This window comes from Cervus elaphus, chromosome 28 (genome assembly GCF_910594005.1).
Source record: "Cervus elaphus chromosome 28, mCerEla1.1, whole genome shotgun sequence".
In the NCBI taxonomy this organism is placed as follows: domain Eukaryota; kingdom Metazoa; phylum Chordata; class Mammalia; order Artiodactyla; family Cervidae; genus Cervus; species Cervus elaphus.
In genome coordinates, this window is record NC_057842.1 from 18198709 (window position 1) to 18221449 (window position 22741).

The 22741-nt window shown below is 43.4% G+C and overlaps 1 protein-coding gene across 3 annotated transcripts in view; it reads right to left on the minus strand.

Annotated features, from left to right (window-relative positions):
- Nucleotides 1–19450, minus strand: part of COL12A1 (collagen type XII alpha 1 chain) — a 117414-nt gene extending 97964 nt beyond the window's left edge. For all 3 annotated transcript variants that reach the window (XM_043889868.1, XM_043889866.1, XM_043889867.1), the window contains exons 1-8: nucleotides 19311–19450; nucleotides 16257–16364; nucleotides 9208–9324; nucleotides 7297–7440; nucleotides 6792–6851; nucleotides 3986–4249; nucleotides 3644–3808; nucleotides 2111–2284 (exon numbers count right to left, since the gene is read on the minus strand). In XM_043889868.1, coding sequence (XP_043745803.1) covers nucleotides 2111–2284; nucleotides 3644–3808; nucleotides 3986–4249; nucleotides 6792–6851; nucleotides 7297–7440; nucleotides 9208–9324; nucleotides 16257–16329 — 997 coding nt within the window. In that variant the 5' untranslated portion in view covers nucleotides 16330–16364; nucleotides 19311–19450. The remainder of the gene's footprint in view (nucleotides 1–2110; nucleotides 2285–3643; nucleotides 3809–3985; nucleotides 4250–6791; nucleotides 6852–7296; nucleotides 7441–9207; nucleotides 9325–16256; nucleotides 16365–19310) is intronic.
- Between the last annotated feature and the right edge of the window lie 3291 nt (nucleotides 19451–22741).

Here is a 22741-nt window from a genome sequence, read left to right on the forward strand (position 1 = left end):
CAAGCAGAACAGTGATTAAAAACAGTGAGATGCAACCCCATTAATGAGGTCTTTACGTTTACACCTTAATTTTCCCTATTCAAATTAATCATGATAGCATCAGGAAAAGGGCTTCCCAGGTGGTACGAGTTGTAAAAGAACCCACCTGCCAATGCAGGGTCTTAAGAGACGCAGGTTCCATCCCTGGGTTGGGAAGATCCCCTGGAGGAGGGCATCGCAACCCACTCCAGTATTCTTGCCTGGAGAATCACATGGACAGAGGAGCCTGGCGGGCTACAGTCCATAGGGTTGCAAAGAGTCGGACATGACTGAGCAACTTAGCACGCACATATGCATTGCGTGCACGTATCAGGAAAAGTTTCCAGTCCCAGGCCCCTACTTGCACTTGTACCCATCAAACCAGAGATTCAGTACCTGAATTTTAACCCAGGAGATGAGAAGTTTAGGGCAAAGAAATCCTTGAAAAAATTAATAATAGAACATCAGATGCCTAATTCATTTCTGGGACCAAGACCTCCCATTTTGGTTTTGGTATTACATTCATGGGCCTTTATCCTGGAGGAGGTCAGGGCAACCCACTCCAGTATTCTTGCCTAGAGAATCCCCTGGACTGAGGAGCCTGGAAGGCTACAGTCCATGGGGTCACAGAGAGTTGGACATAACTGAAGCGACTTAGCACACACGCATGTCAAGGCCTTTATTCAGGTACCAAAGGAGGAACTTGATAAATATTTGTTAAATCAATGGCTTACTCAATACTTTAGAAATTTTTTCCCTTTTCATAAAACATTAAGCATAATAATGTAATACTTTAAAGATACTTTATAACATGCCAAGAAAGATAAGAAGTTGGCCGTTCTTAAATGACAGGTTCTTATAATTTTAAATAATTGTATTTCCACTTCATTCAAGGTTTAGAAGAAAAAGTTCAGCTATGCCACCAAACAGAGGTGAAACCACGGTGTACAACAAGCAGATTGATAAGCAAATACTGATCATCTAAAAATGTTCTATCCTCAGTCGATGTAGAACATAGTCATGTACTTAGCTAAAAACAAAGTATCTTAAGCTATTTCAGACCAAATCTTCAAAGTTTTAGATCTGTCAGTGGAATCTATTTCCTGGAAGATATGGTTCTGTTTTTATAAGTCAGCCTGAGACACTGGATGATAAAACATGCACAAGGTTACTCATTGTCTTCTCTGAAAGGCAGTCAGACATAGTCCATAAAAATGATGTCTAAAGAAATGAGAAAAAATGGGAGGACAGGGATAGACGCGCCAACTGGAAGCCTGGGCAAAGCCCTGGACTGATGCAGAGACAGTGAGGGGACAGAAGTCACAGGGGATCGCCAGCAACAGAGAGGAGACCCCAAAGTTAAGACTGTGGACGCCTGGGATGAAGCCCACGCCCCCTGCCAGGGAGGGTGCAAACAGGGGCAGAACCAAAGTTGGCCTAACCTCGCACATGCACCCTAGTGAGGATGAAAACTCAAATGTTTTAAAAGACTGAGGAAGAGAAGATGACCAGGGGAAAGTCAGGCGGGGGTGGATTTTGTAACAATACAGGGCAAAAAATCACAGACATTAGGCAGTAAAACAAAGAAAGAGATTCAGAGCCCATGAGGTAATAAGAAGGAGTTCTGAAACTGAATTACAGCCCATGACCACTGCCAAAATGCTTGGGGTTTGGAGATGAAAGATTCTACATGATTGAAGATGGAGTTATTTAGAACTTATCTTGAATCAGTTGTCAATTCTCAGGCTGAGAGGAGAACAATCATGGAAACTGTGATTTTTTAATGCCCCAAAGGATGTTTATGAAATGTTTTTCTCTCTCTCCCATGTATTTAAAAGCAATGACTGATAAATGGGGACATTTTGCAAAAGTGGGAGGATCAAACTGACTGCTCTTTGAAATATTCTTAAGAGCTTTGAAAACACTACGCAATTTATGGTGATAGGAAACTCTTTGCCACTGAATAGAAACAGCACTGTGATGAGTTTAAGTTGCAGAGTGCTAAGCTAAATGTCCCCCTGCTTGTAAAACCACAAATGCTCTCGAATAATGGAAAAGGTGAACACATGGGAATGCCCAACAATTCACTCACCTTCTTCTCCGCTGACCAGTTCACCGAGCTGTTCATCCACACCTGAGCACACCAGGGAGATGATCTCATTCTGAATATCCACAATGGCATCGAAGTTGGCCACATTGAAAACATGATTGAGAGAAGGTGTGGAGGCAATTTGTTTGAGTTCTTTTGCATCTGCAGCTTTGATGCCTTTGAAAAAGAAGAGACATGGATAACCAATGGGGACCTCCTGTATGGTACATGGAACTCTGCTCAATGTTATATGGCAGTCTGGATGGAAGGGGAGTTTGGGGGGAGAATGTACATGGATACATGTATATGTATGGTTGAATCCCTTTACTATTCACCTGAAACTATCACAACATTGTTAATTAGCAATACCCCAATACAAAATAAAGTTTTTTTTTAAAAGGGAGTAGGATATTTGAAGGGGCTTTCTTTCAAAAGTGGCTCAAACCAAAGAATCCACCTGCAACGCAGGAGACCCAGGTTCGATCCTGGGTGGGGAAGGTCCCCTGGAGAAGGGAATGACAACCCACTACAGTACTCTTGCTCAGAGAATCCCATGGTCCAAGGAGCCTGGTGGGCTACAGTCCACTGGGTCACAAAGAGTAGGACCCGACTGAGCAACTAACACATACACACACATACAGGATCTTTGAAAAGGGAAGTGGGTCAAATCAAGGAAGTTCTTTGCTTTCTTGGTCTTTCCCAAGTGAAGACATTTTCAAATCCTTATTCAGTCATAAACGGGAATTGCTTTGTTTCCTAACGAGCGTGCAACTGTTGAAAGGACAAAAACGGTTGAATGACATTTTCTCATTTCACATAATGTGGCCACAGAGGCAAATGAGTGGTCAGTAAGACAGAGTGGGCTCTCATGCCAACCGTGCCATCATTTGTTCCTGCTGCCATCTGTGAAGATAATACTTTTTTTCTTCCAGAGTCCTGAATGAGCTGGAGCCCTCTGAATTCTTCAAGCATTACATAATAGAGGAAACACATATAAAGCACTTAATGATAATACAAGGAGGACCTTTATGAGAACCACTGGCCCAGAATTCTTTGAAAAGCAGAGGGTTTGACAAGGAATGTGAATATCGCCTTACTTAATACATATGCAGCTCTAATGCCTTTTTTAAAAAGAAGGGACATGGATAACCAATGGGGACCTACTGTGTAGCACATGGAACTCTGCTCAATGTTATATGGCAGACTGGAAGGGGAGTTTGGGGGAGAATGGATACATGTACGTGTATGGCTGAATCCCTTTACTATTCACCTGAAACTATCACATCGTTCATCAGCTATATACCAATGCAAAATAAAAAAGTTTTTTTTTAAAAAAAGGGGTGCATTACATGAAAGAAATAGACAAGCAGAATTTTACTCAAAACTGATTTGGATTAACACTACACTATAAGATGCAGTAAACCTTGCTGTCTTTCCTTGAGGAAGGATCCTTTCTGAGGAATCAAGCCTTCATCTTCTGAGCATGAAGTAGTAAAGTAGTTCTAAAAGGAAAACACTTCACCAAACTTGACCTACCCAAAGAGAACACTTCAACCCCAATATTTCGAAGCTCTCTTGCTGGAATTTCCACTTCGTCCTGGGATTTGCCATCTGTAATGATAATCGCCACTTTGGGAAAGCCAACTCTTGCCCCAGCAGATTCCTTGAAGGTATTTTTAATTAAGTAATCAATGGCTTCCCCTGAAATGAAAAAGAGATACGTTCAGTCACTCCGCACGATACAATTTTATTAAAATCAAAAACTGCGAGATTGCTTTCAAAATTATTTAACATATGATCATTTGTGCAGCCCATCATTCCTTTCCCAAACAGACACTTCACGTACCGTAAACAAAACTAAATTTGTAAAAAAAATACCTGTCATTGTGTTGCCACCTTTGTATGGGATTCTTTTAATTGCGGCGAGCAGGTCTTCCTGTTGGTAGTACTGATTTAAGTTAAATTCCGTCCTCGTGTCAGAGCTATACTGAACAACTCCAACCCTTGTCTTCTCTTCCCCAATGTCAAAAGCAGACACAAGAGCAGCAATGAAGTCTAAGATGTACTTGAAATTGTTTCTTCCCACACTCCATGAGCCATCCACAAGGAAAACTAAATCGGTCCAGGCACTGACAGAACATTCTGAAATATATGCGATACGTTTTTGTAAATGACATGCCATTAAATCTACCTAGCATTAAGGAATACAAACTAACATTGCAAAAACGTTGGCTGCTAAAATCATTTTGTTCATTAGGACATTTCATATCGTTCTTCCCCACAACTGACATGCACAAAAGAACACAAAATTTTATTGGCACACATTTTCGGGCAGGTTCCCAGATGGCGCTAGTGCTAAAGAATCCACCTCCCAAGGCAAGAGACATATGAGACAAGGGTTCGATCCCTGGGTGGAGAAGATCCCCTGGAGGAGGGCATGGCAACCCACTCCAGTGTTCTTGCCTGGTCTGGCGGGCTACAGTCCATAGGGTCACAGAGAGTCAGACATGACTGAAGCAACTTAAGACACACACACAGAAGCATTTTCAGTACCTTCGTGAAGATGCATTTCTACAACTATGTCTTTAAACTATCATAGGAGACATTGTGCAAGACAAGATGAAAAGATATATGACTGATTCTCCAAGAATCTGTAACCCAAGCATCTGTGCTGTTGACTTATCTATTTTTGTAACTATATCCTCACTCTTTTTTGCAAGTAAAAATTATATAAAATATCTAGGAGGCATACAAAAGAAATATAAGCAAAGTGTTTTCATTCTTGGGATGTTTCGAGAGAACAGCATGTATACTATCTATGGTGAAACAGATCACCAGCCCAGGTGGGATGCATGAGACAAGTGCTCGGGCCTGGTGCACTGGGAAGACCCAGAGGAATCGAGTGGAGAGGGAGGTGGGAGGGGGGATCGGGATGGGGAATACATGTAACTCCATGGCTGATTCATGTCAATGTATGACAAAACCCACTGCAATGTTGTGAAGTAATTAGCCTCCAACTAATAAAAATAAATGAAAAAAAAATAAATATAAGCAAAGTGTTTTCATTCTTGGTACTTTTAGATCAATACACACAAAACAGGAACTTCCCAGATGGTCCAGTGGCTAAAACCGATGCAGGGGGCCTGGGTTCCATCTCTGATCAGGGGACCAGATCCCACATGCCGCAATTAAGATCTGGTGCAGTCAAATAAATATTTTCTTAAAATTACAGAACAATTGCTGTGCCATTTAAGCAAATGCAATAAAGCTGAAGAAAAAAGCAAATCTTTTAACATTCTCCTGCACTTTACAAGGTAATGGTCTAAAGCTGGCAGCCGGTTAGTTCAGAGGGTTAATGAAATCTTAACAGAAGTAACAACTATCATAAATGTAATGCAAAACACCCATAATATCTTGTCCTAATCATCAGTGTATTTAAATTTCACAACTAAATCTACTTTCACTAAAGAAAAGGCAGGAAAATATTTTAATTCAAAAGTAAAAACACATGTGGTATCTTTAAATCCCCAAAAATGCAACAATTGGTGTTTGTAATCAAACATATTTTTTCTTCTCTCTGTGGTCAGTTGGTGAGTGGGAAACAGGTTGGTCTTCATGAAAATATGTATTCATAAGGCAAAGCTGAGTAAATTTTCTGAAGATATTTTTGTCCCTGCAGTCAGCTGATGGATAATAAGAGAAGCATTTGGCTCAGAAAAGAAGGAAAGGGTCCCGGAAAAATTTGCAAGCCAATACAAGATGCCTGCCTAAATAATTTTTGCATACTATTTAATGGGCCAACATAAGTCTATTGAAAGTCAATGTCTGGAATAATACTTTGCTTTAGAATAAATATTGATGATTCAGGGAAAATATTTGCATTGTAACTGCATGCTATAAACTTCGCTTCAGCTTATTAGACATTAGAAAGTGATCTGGACGGGAAAATTCCAGATAAAGGGAACTTTGTGTTCACAATATTTTTATTGTTATCCTGAGTCATAAATCCCATTTATAAGGTGGCAAAATTAGAAGTCCAACCACTTAAGGCTTCATCCCAGTAAGTCAGAGCAGTGTAGGACAAAAAAGGCCTAGAAACCACAAAACCAGACCATAAAATTGCTTTCATTTGATTACAAATACATCAATTTATCAGAGACATCCTACAGAGACTCTGGAAATGGTTACAGTCACACCAAGGAAGCCTAAACACATAAACACCCTAGAGATGACCAGAATATATACAGCGATTTTCACAGCAATGGAATTGCTAAAGACACCACGAGGGCATCTCCCTTGTGGTCCAACCTTCTATTTCCCATGTGTCCCTAAACTACCATCTGTTTCTACAATTTGTCTTTGAGAAATGAGTTAAGTCCAGTGATAAGCTTTGTTTTTCACCTACTGCCAAAATACTGCAGGGAAACTTGAACATACACACACTTAAAACACCCCCAGTAAAAAGAATATTTAGTACCTAGAATGGTTAGAAAGTAAGAACGTAGGTGTTATAACCACTTGGTCATACATTACTATTACACTGCCTATACTTGTAGGTAAAGCTTGTAGAAATTAATATAGGAGTGAGATCAAACTATGGATCCAGTTGGAACATCTCCTTTATATATTATATTTATAACTTATTTCTGCAAACCCATGTACAAATATTAAGGAAAATGCTTACTTTGTATCTCTGTTTTTCCAGGTTTCTTCTCCCCTGGCTTTGTTGGGCCACCTGTTTGAACTGAGTCAAAACTTGATTATTACAAAGGGAAATGAACCCATACAAATACTTCCTAAGAAGAAAATAAGTATATTGTCTTTCACCATTGTCTTTCAAGTGTATGGTGTATTCCCAGCTGGTCAGAGAATACAGCCAAATAAGCATTCCCTTGCAAATAAGTTATTTTCAGTGAGGCTTTAGATATATTTCAAAAAAAGATATTAACTCTGTAGCTTGGCAAAGTCTAATGCTTTTTAATAGTTTTCATTCATAACATTCCTGCTGCTTCCAGAGACCAAGCTTATAAATCAGGAGTAAATTATTCACATCTACTAATAACTAGGATCAGAGCAAGAATAGTTAATACTGACGTAAATTAACTCTGCATAACAGCAAACTAAATTTGAAAGTTGGAGAAACCTTCTGCAAAATATAAGTTATAAAAGTACTTTATATGTGTGCTTACTTGTTAATTGGCCTATAACTGGTACACTTTCTTCTACTTCATCATATGAAGTGATTGTCACCACATACTCTATTTCAGGTATAAGCTCTGTTAATAAAGTTTCAGTGGTACTAGCTGAAAGGGTAAATTCTTTAGTGGGCCCATCTGGAAATATAGAAAGGAAAATATCAATGCAACAAAACTTTTTTACACATAATGTAATACAATATAATGTAATTCCCAGATATACTCAAAACCTGAAGATTCAAAATACACATTTTTTTCAGAATGCCCAAGCATTATTTTTTACTGTCCTCCAAAACTAACACTTTGAATTCTAGAAATTCAATAAATGAACTGGCATTGCCTTTACCTGTTACAATCATATTCCATATTTGTTTGAGGACTGAAGTATGCCTCTAGATTAAAGATATACCAGAACATCAAAAAAAATATCTCTGTTTTTGAATACTAATGGTAGATAACAAAATTTTTATAAATGAGATATAAAGCCGAAAATAATTTAATTTTAAATTATGTATCAGAGAGTACCAAATGAAAATGAAGGGCTGAAAATCAACTCAAAGACAACAAACCCCATTGGCTAAAATGAATGTCTACTGGAAAACAGCATTCACTTCTATAGGAGAGGTGTATCCTCCACGCCAGTGAGGGGTGGGGCATACTCTAATGGGTAACCATGGTCCTCTGAACTGACTTAACTATCAAACATTTCAAAGTACGGTGTACTGAGCATTTCCTTACATGTTGACAATTATGTATTTCCTTTTAGATTATGTTAATGTTCAATTCAACAGGAAACAGTAGTTGTTAGAGACAAAATGACTTTTTAAATTCGTAACCATATTAATTTTCATCAAAATATAAATAATCAAAAAAGGCAACAAGTATGACAGAACCCTGAGAAATGCTCCAGGTTAATATGTGGAGCATTGCAGAACCAACCAGGGCCCACCATGGGAAAATAAGACCCCGGACTCTGCGGGTATGGATGGTCCCAGTGTGCATTTTTACAGTCAGTCATTTCCAACATCTGGAAACCAGATGAATTTTTCAACTGCTTTTCAGCTTTGGAATCAATGAAATAGTTAACTGCAAATGTATTTGGGAAGAAAAGATTCAAGGAAGAAAAAGTAAATGCCTGATCTCTTTTTAAGCTCTTAGATCATATTGAAAACAGGTAACAGTTTCTCAATCCCCTGATAAATCAGCATTTAAAATCATTGGCATTTTTAAAGGCCATAAGTATGTAAACACAGCTCTGGTGATAAGGTATGTTGACATTATCTATCTCTTCTATCAGTCCATCAAGACCCCTTCGTACCACTTGGCCAGTGCTCATAAAAATGGTTTTATTCCCATTCCATGTTAGAAATAAGAGTTAATCAAGAGAGATTGGTTCTCCCTACTCAAGCAACATCATGGATACTGACTCTTAGTCTTAGGATCTACAGAATTTACCCAGTAAATCCTTGTCTTCCATCATGGCAGCTCACCACGATCCCAGAACCCTGTGTCCTGAGCACTGAAGTGAGCAGGACACTGGGCAAAGTGTAACACCTCACTTCATCACTCGTCACTTGAAGTGTTGGACAGATTAAGTGATTCAAGAAGAATGTCAAGCAGTGATCATTCTATCTTATAAAATCAAAGATTACCAGCAATATTCTGATCAGGGGATAAAGTCTAACAGCTTTACACAGCAAACCTAGTTACACTATAAAAATATAATAGTGGGTCCTGAGCTGGAAATCTGGAGGCCTGAGTCCACCAAATGTCTTGTGACATTAGGTAAACCCCTCGTGTTTTCTAAATCTTGGCTTCCTCATAATGAAGTGGAAGGTGGAGGAAGGATCAGATTATATCATCTTGGATGTCTCTGTCTGAAAACCCCAACATCCCAAAACTTACCCGTCGTAGGGTCCACTGTTATTTTGAAACCCACAATTGGATCAGGTGGTATTGCCCATGACATATGAACAGTATTTTCATCTATAATTTTAAAATTCAAGTCTGAAGGTGGTTCAACTGCAAAAAGAGAGAGTTGGTATGTTACATTTTCCAATGTCACAAAATGGTCAATTTAATTAATAAAGAATTGTGTTGAGCAAAGCTTACTAAAATTGTCTTTGCATAAATTTGTTTCCAACAAATATAAAAGATATCTTGTTGGACGAGAATAAAATTAAAAGCTGACACGGTATGACAAAACATCAGAGAGATTACATATTACAGAAGACAGCACGAAACGCTTCGGATTCTTGAGTTGCTAGGTCATCCAAGAATGGCCAGCAAAATCAAGCATAATAGAAACAAATTTGGATACAAGTACATACAGGTACAATGAAATCACATATAATAACCACATATGCAAACAATTCACATAACAATTAAGGAAATTTCAATACATGCTGAGTGCATTTGGAATAAGCATGCCAAATCACAACCTGCTTACAACCACAGAAGTTAAGTTAGAACACTGACATAATACTATTTTTTTTCATAATATGGAAAAAAAAATCAATGATATTTTGGTTCATTCTCTGCATCATTGCCTTGTCATTAATTTTTGTTTGATAATTCTCAGTCTGTGGCAGAGATGAAAAATGTATTTTAATAAAAAGGAAGAAACACTGTTGAGAAATTTAGCACTGTTGCGTTTCACAAAGAAATATACATTTAAATGTATATTTGTACTCAAATAGACCAATACTCAAAAATAGTCATAAGGGATGTCAATCATTTATAAATATATAAAGAATGATATACAGGTGTTTATAAAAGTAATATTCTGCCTGTTTACACCAATTTGCTGTATGTTTGCAAGGTGTAAACCAACACTTATTTTCCTTTGCAGCAGGTATATTCCATACTAGAAATGGCATTTTAAGATAAAATGCCAGTATGGTCCTTTTACAAAAACGATGGTTAATTATGAAAAGACAACATCAGTGTATATTTATGGACATTTATTTACAGAACTTAAAGAAACTAGTGAAGCAATCTGAAGACATGACCGCATAAATCTTGGAGAAGTCAATGACAGGAATAATTGAAACGTACAGAAAGCAATAGTTTACATACAAAACTGTTCAGCATCATGCACGTGTCAATGAAATGTTGACTGGGTTTTTAGTTTCCCACAATGAATGAAAGCCTCCATGTACAGTAGTCATTACACAAAGACGTTCCAGAAATATTTTATAATGATATTCTCCCTGCAATGTTCATGCCTCATCATGCAGCATTGTACTGACTCACTGACAGTGCATGGTCGATGCATTCAAAATGATTACTCTTGAAGCAGGTCAACACAATAAATGACTTTCTGCCATACTCTTCATTTTAAGACTGAAAGTATTCCTTGTGAGTCAGAATTTTCGCATCTGTTTTGAGAGATCACAATCTCCTTTTAGGTTTTCCTAAAGGTCAATTGAACTGCAGTAGTAGCTTGGAGACATGAGTCATAGAATTTAACTGGGGTTAGGGATTTATATAATATTAATAGCACATTTTAATGGAAATGATACAAATTAAGCAAACATTTGCTTTAAGGAACTGTTGTTTCCAACTGTAGGAGATGGCTTTTTATTTTTGACTGTATACACTAGGAATGGAATGGATGTTATTTTCCTACTATCCATACACAGGCAGTGAGATTAGACTATTAATCTACATGCATAGTTTAATTATTCAACATTCTGCTGTCTGTAACCATATTGCGAGGTTTCCCGGTAGCCATCACTTAGTATAACAAGCATGCAACAGATGTTAATAGGACGATAGGTATTAAGAATATCATTATAAAATATTGTTCCAGTAGCAATGGCTCAGGACAAATTTAATGCAAAGGCAGACGCGACTGGCCTGAGCATGCTTTTGAAAAATCAGTACATGGAAAAACAGTACCACCAACCTTGCAAGGAAATTGACCTGAAGCAGCAGACACTAGGTTAAAACTGCTGAAGGGCAGCAGCAGCCCACCTTGGTGATTTCCAAATGACCAGGACTCCAGAAAAACTGAAAAATTGACTGTTGGGAAAAGTCTTTAACAATTGGATTTTAAGGTGTTCATAGCAACTCAGATGTGGTACTTAGGGATCAAAAGTAAGAAAGGATGGTTGACCAGCATGTGTACAACAGACAGCCCTTCGCACTTTTCTTCTTGCCACTTTGATCACCTGTAAAATCTTTCAGGCTTGCCATTCTATGTATTTTGTTTGTTTGTTTGTTTTTTCATGAAAAAAACATAATAAAGCAGGTTTGAGTGTGGACCCCTGTTGACGTGAATCAATGCAAAATATATCTGCATTAACTTCAAAAGTCTTTCATTTTATATCAAAGTAATTCACAACTGCCCTTGCATCGTTATAAACAGTCAATGCAGATGCCAGAATATTTCTAATAAAACTATCTACATAGGGATTGTGATTGCAAACAGTCATCGTTGTGTAGAATATGAACGGGAATGAAGATAAATAGAAGTGTAATTATAAATGAATAAGGTAGCAATCAGGTATATTAATATAGCCATAAAACTGAATACTGAGAGTGAAGAATCTAAAGTTTTAAGTATTCATAACACTAGCAGTTTAAGTTCATATTTATGAATAATGCTTTTTGTTATCAAAAGGCTATGCTATCAAAGCTACATTCTGATATATCTTTTTACATAAATTGGCAGGATTTAGGACTTTTTAACAATGATAATAATAGCTAGTGTTTGCTGAGTGTCTTTTCTATGACAGGCGGCGATTTGGACACTTTATATATTGTCTCTCTCTCCTCTCATGACCACCCAGCAGAGTGGCCTTATTATCTGATTCACAGGTGAATCAATGAAATTCAGAAGGGTTAACACAGCAACAAATAAGCAGCAAAACTTTGACCCCCATAGTCTGACTCCAGAGCATACAGTTTTCTACCATACTGGCTTATTAAATAAGAAATATTTGCATGAAAGATTAACTTTAGAAACCAATATTGATATGAATTTGGCTATTAAAATATACATAAGTATTTTAGTTACTCTATGAAAAAACTTTTATTTGATTCCTCATCAACAGTAAATATGTGCTATTCTGACATCTCCAATTCAGATACAGATAAAATTTGGTATATTAACTTTACAACTTGTTTAAGCAATTTTAAAACCAAAGTGTCTATCTTGATATATAGTTTTTACAAAACACTGTTATTCATTATGGCACTCAAAAGGAAGATATGTCCAAGAGTTTAACAACAGTGCAAGGATGGATGGACAGGTGAGAGGAGATTAGCTTAATAAGATTTGGTAAGTGTATGAAGTGTATTAAAGATAAGGAAAACTAAGAACAAAGTGCTAAAATATCATCTTGATGAACCAGTAAGAACTTTAGTCTAAGTTTTGTGATAGCAATACTGAGAAGGGTACTACTTAAATGGTAGAAACTTTGAGAAGTGAGCAAAGTATAGTTTTACTATATTCAGTAGGCACTAATTTTTATTTTCTGTCCAAAGCTAGTATAAATTAAATGACCTTTGCCATGATACAGATATTTATTTCATCTGTGTTTAAAAGATACCAGAAATAAGCAGTTGAAAAGTTCATGTTCCAGACAAGTAATAAATTATTCTGTACAGATTACCAAATGCATTCTTTCATTAAACTGACTGGGTTGACCTATTGTCAAGCTAGACAGCAGCGCAGTGGGAGCAAACTCGCAAAGCACTGGACTAGAAGACCTGGGTCTTGCCCACGCCGTGTGGGCATCACAATCCTTAACTGAGCTATTCAGCCTCTCTGGTCCTCATTTTCTCATTTGGAGAATGAGAAAATTAGAATAGATGACTATACGTTCCCATCTAGTTTGAAATTTCTGTTGCATGTTAGACACAGGATTATAGAAATAGCATTAACTTGCCTCTTAACCTAGACACAAGAAAATTAAAGTTTATGGCCTCTACTCTGTTATGAATTAAAAATATCCAACATTTCATTGTATATTATGAACTACAAATCAGAGCTTCTAAAGTTACAACTGTTTTTCATAGATCACAGGATCACCCCAAATTTAGATTAATTAGAAAGGTGTCTAATTCTCAGGGAACACTGGCCGTTGACCTTTAAATGTTAAGTGTTAAATTTTCTAAATGGCAATTAATGTACCCTATGATACAGGAACCAAAAATAACTCACACATTCTAGACCTTACAGAAAGCTGGCCAAGCTATAAGGTTAATAAAGTCTATGCTGCAGCTAAAAATAATTAAAAGAAAAATTCATTTTCACTCTTATTTCTATGGGACAAAATATTAATAATGAAAAATTAAGTTCCTTATACAAGTAGGTAGAATAAAATAACATGATAATGGTGGTACTCCCTATATTTTAAAAAAAGGATAAATGCGAAAAATGAATGCCAAAATCTTGTAATTCAAGGTATGGAACTTTCCACACATGCAAAAAAAATTAAGTAGAAATTGACTGGAAAATAGTATGAAGACAAGAGTACAAGTTGCAAAAGGGAAAGAAAAGTTACAATGGCTACTTCAGAATTAAGGTCAAAATGACATCTCAAGAAGCAGGGCTGCCAGTTGAAGTTTTGAAATGTATCAACAGAAATGATTCAGAGAACTTCTGTTTGCAGCCCATTGTCCCCAGAAACGCCTTGGCTACAAATTTTGTTAGCCCTTCCCAGCCTCCTGGGGCCACTTAGTTGGTGATTAACACTGGAGGAGTCCTGTCCAATACTGGAGCCACAAGCCACATGTGGCTATCAAGCACTTGAAATGTGGCCAGTCTGGATGAAATGCACTGCAAGTGTAAAATACACACCCAGTTTCAAAGACTTAATACAAAAAATGCAAAATATCTCACTAATAACTCTTATATTGATTACCTGTTAAAATGGCAATACAGTGGATATATTAGGTTAAGTGAAATATGTTACAAAGACTAATTTCTCCTTTTTCTCTTTCCCTTTAACGTCACAATCAGCATATTTTAAGTTGCATGTGTGGCTTGCATTTGTGGCTCACAATATATTTCTATTTGACAGTGTCAAACTGGAGAATGAGGTCCCCTTCAAATTAAAAATCTTATTAAAATATCATTATTAAATGCTGACCTAAGCAGGTGAGAGACAAAAAGAGAAACAGCTTAAGAAAGCAAAAGAAAGAGCTATACTGTGTGGAAATAAATACAAACTTAAAAGGTAAACTATGAGAAATATGGAAATAATCAGTAATGTAGATAGCAAAATGTTCTTTTTAACTGCACTTTGCTAACTATCTATTATCCAATTGAGAATTGATTTTTTTCCACTTACATCATTTCCAATCCAATTCTTGTCCTAAGAATTCACAACTCTTTCTGATTTTCAAATAACTATTTTCTTAATGAGCAATAAATAGGCCACTTAAGTGAATTATCTAAAAATATCTTGAGTGGGGCTTCCAGAAGTTCCTCCAGTGAAATTCCTTCCTAACAACGACATAGAAAGGAACATTAAAAGCACTCTCATCTGAATATTACTTCACAGAGGCCACTCTGAAAAGCCTCTACATTCATGAAGTATTCATCAGATAAGCAGAGCCAGCAAGTTCCCCTCTTTTCTGAACATGCTGTACATTTTGAAGACTCTACTTTTCCTAATCTTAATTTTTTTGTACTTTCGGTCTTGAACCAGAGAATTGAACACAACAGGGTTTTTGGAAAATCTCAGTGCTGTCTTGAAACCCTTCTACTTCCCCACAACCTCTAAATAAGCCTCACCCTCTGAACCCCACCCCCAATTTCCACACTGCCCCACCCAGAAGTATTGCTTTTCTCCCCTAACTCCATCAGGAGCATTTCTTTACTGGAAAAAAAAAAAAAGTATATTTTTAAGTTGTCTTTTAAGGTAGTACCCCATTTACCTTGCAGAACAATAAATCTAGTGTCAGATCTCCCATAACTGAGGAAACACAGGAGCCCCTACTGGGTTAACACCCAGAAAGGGCTTGTTCCACCAATACTGATAAATGAAGCCATCAAATGCACACAAAAGTAAGAATGAAATAAGGTTGAAAATCTAGCAAAAGTCCTTCATTTTCTAAGGGGTGGAGCCTATAGAGCCCTTCCAGACCCTTGGGCCCTGAGCCCATCTCTGAGGCTGAGAAGACTCAGCGCCCAGGGCTGATACTGGGGAAAGAAGGGATGGAGGAGGTGATGCCGGCTTGCCAGGCTCCCACCAGCTCCCTGGTTTAAAAACCTTGGCCCAGACCCAACCTGTGCGCGAGGGGCTGGGTCTGGGCTTGGGCCAGGCGTCCCGGAGCGCAGCGAACCAAACAGGGACGCAGCGACCCCCTACCTCCACCCCCGGCCACTGCCAACACACCCCGGGTCCCGGATCGCTACCGGCCACCCGCTCCCGGGGGCGATCCGGCTGCTCACGCGCCCGCACCGCCCGCCTCGCCGACCGGACCCCCACAAAACACACAGAGGCGCAGACCCGGCGCTGTTGGAGTCTTTTATTTGGTGCCGTCACCGAGGTCGCGGCCCCGAGCCAGGGGCTCCCCCAGCCACGCGCACGAGCCAGCGCGCCGCGCGCTCCGGGGCTCCTGGGTACCACCCTCCGGCGTCCGGTCCGTAGCGCCGGTGCAGCCGTCGCCCCCTCCCGGGCGGCTGGTCCTCGCTCGGAAGGCGGCAGCGGCGGTGGCGGTGCGGACAGCACACCGCAGAGACAAGCGGAGGGACAGCACACAGCACTTTACGGAACGGAGCAAGCGGAAGACGAGAAAGAGCCGGACCCGAGAGCTGGGAGGCGGACGAACCTCAGAGAAGGGGGCGTTTCTCCGAAGCAGAGAAACCCCCGGAGAAAACACACGAAGTGCAGGGGAGACAGATCGAGCAACAGTGGCAAGGAAGGTTTGCTTTTTTTTTTTTTCCTTTCCTTTCTAGACTTCTACCTTGGGAGAAGAAGGGAAGAGCCTTTTACCTTCTGCCTCGATGGAAGACAGGAGCAGGGCCGCGCCCAGGGCGGCGAGCGCTGGGGGAAGCCTGGTCCGCATGCTCCGCCTCGGGGCTCACAGCCACATGAAGGGATCTGCCGGAGGAAACAGTGACCGCATCAGACCGGGTCCGGGCGAGCCTGGAACCAGGTTAGAACTGGAGCCTGGCCCCGGGCCAGGACCCGACCCTCTCTGCCTTAATAACCACAGGGCCCAGCCGGGCAGAGAATGGGCCCTATTGTAGAGCAATGGGAGAAGTCAAGTTCGTCTGCAGCAGTTCAACCAGGGCCCTGAGAGCGAGCTGAAGTTTAAAGAGGGTCCTGTTTGCTTGGAGGCCGGACCTGCTTAGCATCTCGGGTGAAGGGCCTTATCAGGCCCCACATGACTTCATCCTGCCTGGGTGATGGCTAATTCAGAGATCATCTTATCCCTGAGTCAACTAAATGTCTCTTCCAGCTGGGGTTTTTATTTGGCCAGCTTTTTTTTTTTTTTTTTTCCCTAGCTGTGGAACTCTTTAGGTAACTGTACTTTAGTAGTCTCAGGGTAATTTGGAAAAGTATAAGCCTCTTTTACTCTCTTTTTTTCTTCATTTTGTTCTGCCTACAAATATGCAGCCCTTGAAGGTCTGAAATGGATTATACAGAAACATGTAAAGCCCAAGAGAAACTTGACCCTCCTGCTAGCTGTGTTGTCTTCACATCTGATAAATCTTTCACTCAAGATGAGGAAAAAACAACTCTGAAATACATAATAAAAAGGAAAATACAATAGAAGAGACAAAGCACTCTTGTCTGTTTTTCCAAGGTTTTTTTTAATAAAATTCTCAGTAATAATTACTCTTCGCACTTAACTGTTCATTTATTCCAGAAGATTACAAGTTTACATGCTCCAGAGGAGAATATATCCTACTCTGATTTTTCCTGATTCTGTAACTAGGCTATTAATTCCTTCAAGACAAGGAAACATATTCACCTTTTGTGGCAAGTAACACACAGTAGGTAGGTGCCTAATCCATGTTGGTAGAAGGAAATCTAAACTATTCTAAGGTCCAACTCAGGAACAAAAGCTACTAGCGATGAACTTAAAAGTGGAAGACTGCCGGAGGCAAACAGAAAAAGAGAGTTGATTCTGAGATACTTAAATTATTGTAAGGCAACAGACCAGGCCTCTTGAAAAACGAAGTCATGCTTGGGAATCCAAAAAGGAGCCAAAGGTTGAGCCCTCTTTGAGAAAAGAAACTGACAAGCTCGAACCATGTCTTTCCAAATTATTGGCATGATGTATCAGGGCAGCTTTTCTGGGCCCGAGTGTAAATTGCATTTTAAATGTCTGATGAACAGGCTTGCCAAATTGCCGGGAGCTCCTTTTTATAAGCCAAGATTAAAATTTTCCCGCTGCTCTGGAGACCCAAGGACTCTAGCAATTTCTTTCTTCCTACTTAACAACTAACTGACATGTCTAACCCTTTTCTACATCAGTAAAAGGCAAGAGGTGAGACCAGTCCATTGTTCCCATCATCTGGCCCTAACTTCGCTATAATAATTTCCAACTCAGTTGGCAGTTGTGCTCACGATAAGTTAAAGGCTGACAATCGACCCACCGAAAAACTGTGTGCAGATTTTTTTTTTTTCTTTTTTAACCGCTGAACGCGCTGTAAAAGTTGTGGCAGGTCTAGAGCGCCACTTATCGGCTGTCTTAACTCAGCGGCACAATGGGTCCTGTCTCGTCGCGGTATCTGAACATAAACTCAGTTCTGCCAGCCAGCCAGGCATTACACCCAAGTGTAAAAAGAAGACGAAGAAACAAAGAAAAGAAAAGTTCTCTCTCCTTTTAGCCAAAACATTTATCTGAATGATTAGCAACACTTCATTGAGCATTCTCAGACACAGAAAGTCTGAAATCGGCCGCCCCTACGTGGCAGCAGGGCCATTTCACACACTCCTGAATGAAAACGAGTCAGTGGGGGCGGGGGTGGGGGGCGTTGATGGGGGGTTGGAAACTTGGATTCATCTCCTTGGGCCAACTCGTCCCCTCCCCCAACTCCGCTGGAAGAGGCCAATTCTTGCCAAGTTAAAAAAGGCAATTGCACCCCCACCCCCACCCCTGCGGGGTCCCTCCAGATTTCCTGCGCGTCACCTACCGCCGTCCTAACCCCCTGAGTCCCTGACATTAGTTACCCAAGGACCACCAAGTTTAGCGTTCATTTCCTTTCTTGCCCCATCCCTCCCCAGCGTGTCAGCACGCTTTAGAAGGCCACAGAATCCAGGTTGAGGGGAAGGGAATGGGGTCCCCGGCAAGCCCCGCAAGGACCACCTGCGGCCCCTAAGGGTGCTTGATGCGGTGTACCTCTTCTGCTCCCTGACTACACTCCCCGCTCCTTAAAACCCTCTGCGATCCCTACACTCTCTAGGATAGAGGATGGAAACCCGCGCAAAGGTTCCAAGACCCTGAGGAGGGCCACCCCGTCTGCCTTGGGGAGAAGCTGGGTAACGTCAGGCCAAAGCGGAGTCCCCGAGAGCTGAACTAACCCCCACTCTGGGATGCTTTGAAAAGCGGAGGAAGGAGCCAGAACACGAGCCCGGGAATCGACCGCCAGATGCCACACGAACCAGCGCAGCCTCGACGAGGGGTCGGCGGGCCCTCTAAAGAATTCCGCCCGGGGCGTCACCTTCTTTGCGCTCCGGCAGCCGCGAGACCGGGGGGAAACCGGCGGCTCCAGGACCCCGCGCACCCCTCGTCAATTTCAACCAAGCATCTATAGACGAAATGCCTCCTCCAGCGGGAACAGTGAAGCGGTGCTTTACGCACGCACGGCCGCCCGGCATCCTCTCTTGAGAAAAAAACTAAATTTCTTTCCCGCTTCATGTTACAAATGAACCCCCAAAAAAATCTCCGAGTAGCTCAGGCGCACGTTCAAACGGCCCCCGCTCGGGCTCCTGAATGGCTCAGAGCAGAGCCAGGAAGAGGCTCGAAGTGAGTTTCCCCAGTTATCTTTGGAAGGGACGAGGCGAGGGTGGGGGGCGGCTAGCAGCCAGACCGACCTGAGGCGGTGGTGACCGAGGTAGCGGCGGCGACAGAGGCTTCCCGGCGTCGCGGAAGCCGGCGCTCGGTGTGACCCCCCGCGCACGCCCGGGCGGTCGGCGCTGCGCTCCGGGCGCACCTGGCGGCCGCGGAGAGGTGGAGCGGCCGCAGGGCCACCGGCGAGCCGGAGGCGGTGGAGCCCGGGCGGAGCGGCGGGCGCGGCGGGACTGGCGGAGACGGCCCGGGACCGCAGCTGCAGGCGCGCGGACGCGTCTGGGTCGGCTCGCCTCGGTCGAATGGGAAGAGGCTCCGCGCCGCGGGCTCCTTAATAGAGGGCTGTTCCCAGCTCTCAAGTTTACTCGGTTACGAAACGCCTGAGAAGGTGGACGGCTGCCACGGGGTGATGTATGCTCCTCCGGCGGTGAAGGAGGTCTACTTTTGGGAACGTGTGCATACTTCGAGCATTCCTTCGGCGTGAGGTGGCGATCGCCGTAGTAGCAGTGCCCCGGCGGGGAGGGGAGAAGGGGAGGGGGCAGGGGCGATGCAGAGGAAGCGGGGAGGGGCGAGGGGGGGTGGGGGGACGACAGCCGCGGCCGGGTTCACTGCCAAGGGAATCCGCTCACTCCTCCGCTTGGGGCGGGCTGGGGAGCTCGGGTTTCCCTCTCCGGGCGATTTTCTTTAATAAATTTATTTTTCTAAATTAAGAAGGAGGGGGGAGGGAAGTAGCGAGTCTCCTGTATAGAACTGCAAGAATGTGACCGACCCCACCCCATCGTTAGCCGCATCCCCCATCATCGCCACCTACACCTTTCTCCCCATCCGTCCTGGGGTGCACTTAAAACCGATTTACGGCGTTTCCATTAACTAACTGTCTGTGCTCGCGGCGCGCCTTCTGTCTTTTTCAATCTCGGGCGATTGGAAACCCGGATGGCCGCCGGCGCGGGGCTCAGCGGCGGGATGGCTTTCCCAGTCCTGTCTCTCTCTCCCCGCGGTGCTCCGGCACGGAACTGGGAGGCTTCATTTGAGCCAAAATGAAGGAATGCTATGAAACCTAGGGATCCTCCGAACTAGAAGCCCGCTCGGGAACAAGTTCCATCCACTGACGAAATGTCTCACTTGAGCCAGAACAAAACTTGGTTCCGAGTCGAGGCTTCGGAAAGAAAGCTCTGCCCTTCAAACACCGCGGGGTCAAGGCGACGGAGGGAAGTGAGTTTCCCCCCGACCCCCACTGCTGGGAACTGGCGGCCAGATGGGGGCTCGCGTTCTGCCAGCGCCTTCTCCAGGTTTGGCCGCCCCGCTCCCCGCTCTGCGCCACCTCTTGGCCCCGAGCGGGGCGCCTGGCACCGAGGGCTGCCAAACCGTATTAGACGCCCGGGAGGAGGTGAGGCGCACCTACCCTGCGGCGTCGGAAAAGCGCTTCAGGAAACGTTCGGGTTACACATGTCAGTGCGCTCAGGGCAAGCCCTGCGCCTTTTGGCCTCTTGGAGCCCAGGGGTTAGTCGGCCTCATTGAAACCACCGGGGATGGAGGCGAGGGCGCGGAGGGGAACGCCGCGGCGCCGGCCCTGGAATTCACCGCCCGCAGTGGAGGAGGAGGCCGGGTGGCCAATATAACCTCGTCTCCCTGTTTGCTCTGACATCTGTTAATTTGCCCTTCCCCCCCACCGGGCTCGATAGCCTCCGAACTTGCCTTCAGAATGGCAAGAACTCGCAGAGCGAGCGGTCCCCTGTACTCCGCCCCACGCACAGGCTGCTCTGGAGGAAGCCAGGGAGAAGATTAAGGGGGGACGGGGTTGGGGGGCGGGGAGGGAGGAAAATGGGAATCGCCACCTCTGCACATTCCCGAGCACACACAGCCCACTGGAAGTCCAGCTGGGAGCTCACACAAAGAGCCCACACATGCACAGTGCACAGGCCTTTTCCCCTTCAAACTCTCACAGCCCAAGTGTCTGGCACAAACCTCCAGCGCCCCAGGCGTGAATAACCCAACGTGAACACCCTAGTGCGCGGTGATCGCCAGGGTAGCAGCCCTTCACCCTCTGTCTCACTCCACTCCTAGGCGGGTGGCAGCCTTGGGACAGAGCGGGGAAGCAAAGAAGTCCCGGCATCCACGGCCCCGGGCACCCAACGGTGCTGCCGGTGGCCTGGAACCGCCGGGGATGCCCCTGGGAAATCCACACCTCTGTCTAGAAAAGGAAAACTGCTGCCTTGCAAGTCAGCCCAGGCTGGATGGAGTTTGCATTTCGCCCGGGTGGAATGTGTGTGTGTGCACGCGAGCGCGCTCTTTATGTACTTTTTTTTAAGTTGTGATGGCGAGGTTGCCTAGGAAGCTACTTAACCCTAGGTGTTGATATTTGGGGATTAAAAAAAAAGAGTTCGCTGTTGATTTGATTCAGAACTGCAAATGCATCTAGCAGCCCGGGAATCGAGCCGGGCAGCGGAGCGCAGAGGCGGGCTTCCCCTTCTGGAGGCTGGAGGCCACAGAGTCGGTGGAAGAGGCGTCCGCCCAAGACCACGCGCCTGGCGGCGGCTGGGGACCCTCAAGGCCGTCCTCTCCGGCTCAAAGCAGTCTCGTTCCCAAATTTAGATTTAATACACTCGAGAACAGTTGCTGCAAAGAAGTATAGGTAATGTTATCCACCGGTTGCAAAAGTCCTCTCTCCCGTTGAAAAAAGGATCATACACAAAACTTCCTGAGTAGGGTGAGAGGAGACGGTTGGAGACACCCGGGTCGGGAAGGGCACAGATGCTCATCCACAAACTAATCCAAGCACACGCACTCCCGGGGACACGAGTGCAATTCAAACGTCTCCAAAGGCGCTCTTGAGGAGAGCGAGGGGGAGGGGTGCTCCCAGCGGGCTGTCTGCACTGTGTGGCCTCAGGGTGCCCTTCTGCTGGGTTCCCAGTGTGATGAGCAGACAAACGTAAAAAAAAAAAAAAACAAAAAAACACCAATTTGTAAACCGTCTTCCCCTTCAGTAGTGCGTCCAGTTCTTAATACCCCCTCGGAACCTGTTAGTTTTTTGCAATAAATTAATGATATTTATGGATGAGATGGTTGGATGGCATCACCGACTCAATGGGCATGAGTTTGAGTAAACTCCGGGAGTTGGTGATGGAGAGGGAGGCCTGGCGCGCTGCGATTCATGGGGTCGTAAAGAGTCGGACACGACTGAGCGACTGAACTGAACTGAATGATATTTATCGACTGAGGCAGCGCCGGCTGGATTTATCGTTTGTTTTTTTTCCTGGCTTTTATTCCTCAGGCTGCATCCCGGAATCTCCTTCACCTCCCTCTTCCCATCCACTGCTCCCACCTCTTCTCCCTCCGACTCCTGGGTTCCCGCCGGGTCCCGAGCTTCAGATTTCTTGTCCGACAGCGCGATCTAGCGGTCGGCGCGATCCCTGACGTCTAAATTCCAGAAAGTAGATACAGGCTGCAAGTTGACGGG